An 8,413-nucleotide genomic window follows, 5' to 3' on the forward strand; every position below is an offset into this window, starting at 1 on the left:
TTTGATTTGATTTGATTTTGATATTTGATATCATGTCTAACTGTGTGTTTCACTTTTTTATTTTATTATATATATATAAAAAACACCACCTTGAGACACCTCTTTTAATTAGCCACACTCTTTATTATTTGTGGATGAAAATAGACTACGGGAGCGTGCCCAAGGTAAACACGGTGTGCAGGCGCCTTGCCTGCAGCTCGTCACCAGCTCTCTGGCAGTGGCGCATGTGTGCTATTCACACGTATTATGACAGTTGACTCTGAACCTCTGGAGTGTCAGGACAAAGCTGGAGCATACCCTTGCACTTGTTTTATTTTTCCTTTGTAACCCACTGCATGCATGTTATAGAAACCATGGTTATAACAGGGACCGGTAATCGTATTATGGCTTAAAATGGACCTACAGTTTTATATCTATTGGGAAATTTCCCACTGGGTAATTTCCACTGTTAATAATATCCATTGAGATTTTGTATATACATGTCTGAGAGGCGCAGAATTAACAATGCCGGACGAGAAAGCTGTAGGCTTTTACGCTTTCCTCCACTGGATGAAACACGGACTGTCAATCTTCTAAAATGGTAAGTGTCAACAACTTTATTTTTGAGCAAAAACAGATTTTATGTAGCCGTTAATCCAATTCATTAATCATATGAACCAAATACGGTTTAAACTCATCTATGAAATGTTCAAATCTGTACTATTTAGCATGAAAAACAACCCGTATGCCACTGGACTGGTATCATCAAGAGTATGTATTTGGGTAAGGTTTAGATTTTGGTGTGCCTTTGAGATAAAAAAACAGTTTGAAGTATAGAAAATAAAAAATAAAAAAATACGTATATACATTATTTGCAGTAAAATGCATCGCTTTATCGTCGCCAAGTTGCTAGTATGAAGCAGCATACTTTTAAAGCTCTACCCTAAAAGGTTACTTTAATCCAGTTATGTATCTTAAGTCGTTTTAAAAAGAAAACTATAATGGTGTTTCTACATAAGATGAAAATCAGCAATATCAACAAAATCAGCAATAAAGACGTTTTGTACAATTTTCGTTTTTTTTTTTTTTTGTGCCCTGTGACTTTCGCATAACAAAGTTGATAAGCCCGAAATTAAAGCAGTTAACAAATCAAACTTGTGTTTAGTTCTGTTATAAGGGTAGAATATGAAAAGGTTTTAGTCACATATTAAACAAACTATGTTTCAGATTCACTAAGATACCTTTGCCAAGACTGTTGGGCAAAACCAAGGGTGGTGTTAAAAAGGATTGTAACCGTAAAGAAAAAACAAGTCTCCAAAAGCACAGAATCATGAATCATGTGAAGATGTTTGAAATGGCATTAGCTACAACACGGCTGTGACGAGGCAGAAGACAAATGAACCATCACCGTGGAGTATCAACCCAGACACACACTATTCCGGTTACATAAACCAAACACGGCAGAGGGTTTACTGACCCACTTTTAGGAATGTGCATTTAATCAATGACACTCCAATTTAGGAAAAGACTTCCAAACGATTTGTTGCGCGAGTTGGTCACTTTCCTCTTGACAAAATCTTGCTTGAAAAGATAAAACATTCCCAGCATTAGTTGCACTAATGTAATGTTGTTTAACCCTGTTGAAAGCGAGCATTTGTCAAAACACAGCTGTCTAGACGTCACCAGCGAACGTGAAGCTTATGGACCCACAGATACACCCGGTGATTAAAAGGCAACTTATCTTAAAACAAACGTGCCAAGGTTCATTTATGTCAGAGTCAACACAGTCCCGAGTACATCAAACAGAGAGTGTAAACGGAAGATGCTTCATAATATTAATGAGCGTCGCCAATTTCGTTTGAGTGACGGTGAAAGGGCAGAGATCTAGTTTTCATATTAGATGTTTTGACAGCGTTGAGCAGCTGAAGTGGCAAGCAGATGGAATACTGCTTATCTAAAACGAGGTGATAACATAAGGACAGGTTGGATTTATGGGATGCTAAAGGTTTTAAAACAAGCAAACCCAATATAATGTTAATATAATATTAATATCCGCAACAATTAGGAGTAGGGTACCGGTGTGCAAGATTTTACCCCATAGTTGGGTAACCGTGAAATCAAACAGAATGTTCATTGGTGGCTTAAATGCAATTAACTCTCTAACCAGCCAATGGAACATTATCAGGAATTGATGGTACTCTAAAATGTCAGTACTATCAGTGTCCAGTTGTATCTCAGCTATTAAGATCTACAATCGAATTGGATTGTATTCTCTGCATAACCTGTAAGTCGTATCATATACACACGTATGAGTGGGAACAATAAAATCAAAGACCAGTTCTGTTATGTTACCATAGTCCGCACAAGCCTTTACAAGCTCCCAATTTTATTTAACTTTACATAAAACTTATCTGCATCCTTTTCCTTTTTTCATCAGAAGAACGAGAGACGACCACGTTTTCAGAAAGCCGGTGTAGCCAATAGCTCAACTCTCTGATACTCTTGAAGAATGAGCCGTTCGTGTTGCATCGTGGGTGTCAACATGAGCCACACCTGCGAATCTCCGGTATCCAACATGACCGTAGATCTAGGTCCACTCGGGGGTCATCAGCCTTGGGAAGTGGTACTGATCATTCTTGTGACTGGGACACTCTCTTTTATCACCATCTTGGGTAACCTGTTAGTGCTCGTCTCCTTCCGGCTCAACCGCCAACTAAGAACCATCAGCAACTATTATCTCTTGAGTTTGGCAGTGGCTGATTTGATCTTGGGCACTGTATCAATGAACCTCTACACAGCCAATATCATAATGGGACGTTGGATGCTGGGACATCTAGCATGCGACCTCTGGCTAGCATTAGACTATGTAGCTAGCAATGCTTCAGTTATGAACCTCCTAGTAATCAGCTTCGACAGGTACTTTTCTGTAACGCGACCGTTAACGTATCGGACCAAACGGACACCCAGGAAAGCTGCGGCATTGATCACACTAGCGTGGGTGGTCTCGTTTGTACTGTGGGCCCCTGCAATATTGTTTTGGCCCCATCCAAAAGAAGCACTGAAGGACAAGGTGAACTGTTCGATCCCGTTTCTAACAGTGCCTTCTTTAACCTTTGGAACAGCCATAGCTGCTTTCTACCTCCCTGTCAGCATCATGATCATTCTATACTGGCGAATTTACTGGGAGATTGAGAACAGAGCAAAAGGACTTGCTAAATTTGTTGGGTCTGTTGGTAGCAGTCAGAGTAGCTCAGTGAAGGTAACAAATAAGTGGTCCAACAGTAATCGAAGTAGTCTCAGTAGCTCCACTGAGACACATCCCAGAAAGGGTCTAGAGCTTGCCAGGAAAACATCAGTTGGGTGTTTTCCAGCAAGACAAAAGCAACTTCCAGGAAATCTCTCCATGCTGCCACCATCAAGTGAAATCAATAACAAGGAGGCGTGTAGCAGCAACAGCTGGAACATTGAAGATGAGGACGATGATGACGCCGCGACGTCTTCGACGAGTGAGGAAGACCAAAAGCAAGATCACGTAGCAATGTCACTGTCTGCATCAAATCCTGCAGTGATCAAGCTGAAGGAGCTGCATGTGGCATCAGAGTATCAACAGGAAATTCCAGCATTATCTGGACAAGTTGTAGATCCATCTTCTAGTCAACCTTCCAGACATCTTTCACTGAAGAAGAACAGACTGCTGGACCTAAGCTTCCACAAACAACCCAAAACCAAAAGGCGTATAAATATGATCATACGAGAAAAGAAAGCAGCACGGACGTTGAGCGCCATCTTACTGGCCTTTATCCTGACATGGACTCCATACAACATCATGGTCTTGGCTTCTATTTCATACTGCGTCCCTGAAAAGTTATGGCATCTGGGATACTGGCTGTGCTACGTCAACAGCACAGTGAACCCCATGTGCTACGCTCTCTGTAATGAGTCCTTCCGAACCACTTTCAAAACACTGCTACTTTGTCGCCGTGGAGATGCCAGAAAGTGGCAAACGAGTCACCAGAGCCGTAGTTTTTCGGTGAGGACGAACAAGTCATGCAGCACGGTGTGATGTGCAAAGTGTGTGTGTATTTATGCAATAACGGATAGGTAAACCTGCTGTGTAACGAACAGAAGCATGTGTCTGAAAATGCCTCATCAGAAGGTTGATCTAATTGACTGGAAATCTGTGGTACTTATAGTCCACAATAGTGCCTGCTATGGATGAAGGTCATTCTCAACACGAGGCGTCAAACCCACTAAACGACTTTCTCTTGTTTTGGACTTTTTGCCAGTGATGAATGACGGAGAACGCTTGGAAATTTTTGCACTGTTTATCAAAGCACGGCTAAGTTATGCGTTTCGGAATCCGCGCCTGACTTCTTTTCTCTGTCGTCTTTCGCCGTATCTGTGTTGTGTCCTGCCTACCAGTTTAATTTCCCATCTGTGTGCCATTTGAAAAAGAAAGATGGGGAAAGGATGACTAAAATAACAGCCACTCCTCGGTTTCCGCTACACGGGCCCTTTTGAACGATGCTGCCAAATTGTTCCACTGAAGATTTTTTCCGTCTGCGGTATTACTCGAGCTAAGCAACGGCTCCTTCCTTGTTATGAACTCGTAAGGAGAATCGTAATACAGAAATGATTTAAGAGATTGAACAGATTTGTATATTATGTGCATGTTGTACTTAATATCAAAAAAATCAGTAAAATATCAGGATCAAAAGATCAGTGTTTGCTTTCCATGTCATAATGAACAAGAATTAACTGACGCACATCAAACATACATGTAAGACTATAAGAACTAATCAACCAAATAAATATTTTATTTATCTACAAAACTGATTATCCGTTAGCTTAAATGCTATGAAGGACTGAACCAATTGGCTTCACACCACTTAGATTGTAACTAGTTGATAATTACTATTTCATTAAATGTTCTATAGCGCCAAATGACCATCGCCACCATTTGCACTTGTAAAACATCTCTTTGCTGTTTTTAATAAGCTTTTCGACTAGATGTTGGATTGTGGCTGTGTGGATTTGTGTTCGTTCACCTAGGAGAGCATTACTGAGATCAGAAACTGATGTCGGGATGTCGAGGAGACTCCAGTTCCGGTTTATCCCAAAGGTGTTAAGTAGGGTTGCGTCAGAGTCAGGGCTCTGTGTAGGACACTCGATTTCTTCCACTCCAACCTTCACCTCCAAATCATGTCTTCATGGAGCTGCTGTGCTTTGTGCACAGGGGAAGTCATGCTGTAGCGAATCTGAGCCTTTTAGCTCCAGTGAAGGGAACTTTGTCGTAAATGTTGACAGGTGGTAAGATGTGTTAAGTACAAAATAAACAGACTTATACTGCTACTTAAACACAGAAAGAACACTATTTTTTGCTTAAGTATTAAAAGCCCACAGAGTCGCAGGTGAGCGTAAAAGTCAACGTAGTTCACTGCTAATACCACAGTCAGTGCTAAATAGGTTTTTATTTTCCTTGGGAGAAAAAAAACTCAAGATTTGTACCACAAAGCAAAACATTCCATTATCAATCAAACCGCTCAAAAAAACGCGAAAACGAGTTGACAAAAAAATAATGGCCACTGTTTAAAAAATAAAACAATAACAAATAAAACCCAGCTATACTAACAAAAACATGTTACCTTTACTTACTGTGTTAATAATGGTTAGTTGACTACTGATATAACAGCAGAACTAAATATTACAACCCCCACCCACCCACCCACCCACAAAAACAAAAAAAAAAACAACTGTTATGTTGAGTGCAACAAGAGGCGAGCATAAGCGCGAGTGTACTTTGAAAAGTGGTACCAGGTAAACATGCATATGGTTAAACAGTTCTAACTGTAAATGACACTAGGATACGGTCAAAGTGACAGGTGCTGGAAGCAATACTCTGAGTACTGCGGGTTGACCAGGTAACCACCTCGACAATTAAAACCGTCGTCTCGACAGGCAGAACGCCGTCGTACGCGATTTTGTCCGTTTTAAGAAAAAATAATAATAAATCGGGCCGTATTGCATTTCATGCTAAACAGTGCGTCAGTACTGGATTAACTCGTTCTGACGGGAAACTAAAAATCTACAACCTGAGTCGTGAATTGTTCTCCTCTGAATCGGTTATAAGCCACAATGTCTCCTGAGCCGACTTATACGCTAATACACTACATTTAACTTTATTAGATCCTTGAGGAAGTTAGATTTCGTTTTAACAAGCTAAATAAAAGAAATTCAAAAAAAAAAAAAAAATCTCAAGGGACGACGACGGCGAAGCGTATGCATCGATGGCACTGGCGAATGATGCTTGCGACATAAAAGAAGGGTTTAATACCGTTAAAAAAAAATTTAACCGCTAGAATAATAACCGATCACTTTTGATATTCTCACTTTTTAAATACATCACACCTTTATATGATTTACAAATATATAAATATACAAAAAAAAAAAGAAAAAAAAACAAACAAAAAAACAGGCTACCATTTGTCTTATTACAAACAAGCATGCTGATTGGTTTCAACTATTACTGGGTGGCTAGAAACGTAACTGGTACTGATTTTAGCTAGCGGCGGTTTCGGTGAATATTTCAAGTAGGTGAAGGACGAGGCTACTGACGAGCGGAGTCGTATGTTCTCAGAGCGGACTGTTAGACAGCGTGGGTTTGGATTAGTCAGTTATCACTGTTGTTGTTATGTTTATTACTACTATTATGTATAATAGTTGAAAACAAAAAGCAGTGGGTAGTTTAAAACTTGGAACTGTGTAACAGTCATATTGGAATTAAACCTGCCAAGAGGAGGGAGTTTGTTTGTTTTGTGTACTTGTTTATCCGTTCATCCCTGCCTTTCCTTGGGTAAATAGGTTTTTCCCTTTTCCGGTTCCCAGCATCTCTCTCTCTTTCTCTTTCTCGTGTTGTATTTTATTTGAAATCCCTTCCCTCACTCACTGAGTGGTAACGCACAGAGCTGGGAACCGTGAACGCAGGGCCAGTGTTCTGCAGCGGCTCCATCATGACGGTGGAGCGTTCTGATTCTGGTATATGGAAGCCTTCTCTTTCAGCAGGTCCAAACACAAATGGCAGCTCCAGCTTCCTGCAGAGCGGGTAGCAGAACGTCAGGGTTAGTTCAGGGTGCGGGGATAGTACGGTTATTACCGTGTTACGAAGGCTGCAGGTTTTCTTTACCTTCAGGAGGCTCTGACATGGGCGGGGTGAGGCAGTACATATGATAGCCTCGGTCACAGTCATCGCAGAAGAGCAGCTGGTCCTGTGGAAAAGCAGGAAATTCTAAATGACCCAAAACACTCCTAGAGGATTGAACGTCGTCGACGACACTGAAGCCGAGTGACACTAAACAAAGTTCATTGTTTTTCCTACAACAGCGCAGTCCAAAGTGTTTTATTCCTCTTACACCACAGCGATGACAATTATACAGTTTTTAATTTAGCAAAGAATGAATTTTTCTCTTGTTTATAGTTACGTTTAAGGTTGTGGAACGTCTGTAGGACAAGTTACACTGGTGCTATAGCAGCTATAAACTATAGGGTTATCCACAGGATCCTCCATGTGGAGACTAGAACTGTTACTATAGAAACTATAACTGATGTGCGCATGTGCGTTTGTGTGTGTGTGTGTGTGTGTGTGTGCGGGGCTAGTAGACCAAACGTACGTCGTTCTCTGATGTACCACACATGTTGCAGCACTTGCACTCGATGCACTGCCAGCGGTACGTCTTCACCGCCGCCATCATCACCGGGGTGAACTGCAGACATGAGGGGTGGCCTGAAGAGAAGGGGAAAACAAGAGAGGGAGGGGTAAATGAGCATTAGTAAACGGGTGGTGAAAAACAGCGGAAGGTTTTCTCGGTTTATTCTTTCGTACCGGAGCGTCCACAATCAGAGCAGGACACCAGCTCTTCTGATTGGCCAGTTTTCTGGTTCATGTTGGAGTCACCCAGACAGAAATCGCAGTAGTTGTTGGGCAGAGCCAGACCATCAGGACCCTTCTTAGGAGCTGCTAGGGAGAAAAAACTGAAACTTCAGTCTAGAATATAAACAACAATAAATACCTCATACCCTTAATATTCATATACAACAAACCAACACACAAATCTCACAGCAGTCTGATAACTATTTGGTATTTATTTACTTAATAAGTTTAAATATTTGGTTTAATCCCTTGATAAAAAGGTATAATATGATTATCGTGAAATCTTCTTATAAGCTTTTAACAGCTACAAAAAAGCAGCTTATGAAACGTCTCTCGTGTCTGAGACTGTAATACAGATAGACGTGTTATTATAACATTATAATGATCTACGTAAACATCAAACAGCACGAGATCCTCACTCTTAGGCTCCTCGGGTGGGGGTGGAGTCTGCTCGTGAAGCTCCTCCTCTTTTTCCTCCCCTTCCTCGTCGGCTAAGTGAGAGTGGGT

The 8,413-nt window shown here is 41.0% G+C and overlaps 2 protein-coding genes across 4 annotated transcripts in view; one reads left to right on the top strand and one right to left on the bottom strand.

Moving 5' to 3' along the window:
- Window positions 1–203: 203 nt before the first annotated feature.
- Window positions 204–5,108, top strand: chrm1b (cholinergic receptor, muscarinic 1b). 2 transcript variants are annotated; one of them, XM_060863437.1, is made up of 2 exons: window positions 204–580; window positions 2,417–5,108. In XM_060863437.1, the coding sequence occupies exon 2, from the start codon at window positions 2,489–2,491 to the stop codon at window positions 4,040–4,042; it is 1,554 nt and encodes a 517-aa protein (XP_060719420.1). In that variant the 5' UTR covers window positions 204–580; window positions 2,417–2,488; the 3' UTR covers window positions 4,043–5,108. The 2 variants fall into 2 exon arrangements, with proteins under 2 accessions (XP_060719420.1, XP_060719421.1); XM_060863438.1 differs by having other exon boundaries at window positions 2,420–5,108.
- Window positions 5,109–5,697: 589 nt separating this feature from the next.
- The window catches only part of dpf2 (double PHD fingers 2), a 9,635-nt gene continuing 6,919 nt past the window's right edge, over window positions 5,698–8,413 (bottom strand). Inside the window, exons 7-11 of one of the 2 annotated variants that reach the window (XM_060863451.1) lie at window positions 8,326–8,413; window positions 7,859–7,990; window positions 7,647–7,759; window positions 7,163–7,244; window positions 5,698–7,070 (exon numbers count right to left, since the gene is read on the bottom strand). The exon at window positions 8,326–8,413 is cut by the window's right edge and continues 47 nt beyond it. In XM_060863451.1, the coding sequence (XP_060719434.1) occupies window positions 6,988–7,070; window positions 7,163–7,244; window positions 7,647–7,759; window positions 7,859–7,990; window positions 8,326–8,413 (498 nt within the window). In that variant the 3' untranslated portion in view covers window positions 5,698–6,987. Of the gene's footprint in view, window positions 7,071–7,162; window positions 7,245–7,646; window positions 7,760–7,858; window positions 7,994–8,325 lie in introns of both variants that reach the window. The other variant, XM_060863450.1, reaches the window with a different exon arrangement.

This window comes from Tachysurus vachellii, chromosome 26 (assembly GCF_030014155.1).
Source record: "Tachysurus vachellii isolate PV-2020 chromosome 26, HZAU_Pvac_v1, whole genome shotgun sequence".
NCBI classification, from domain to species: domain Eukaryota; kingdom Metazoa; phylum Chordata; class Actinopteri; order Siluriformes; family Bagridae; genus Tachysurus; species Tachysurus vachellii.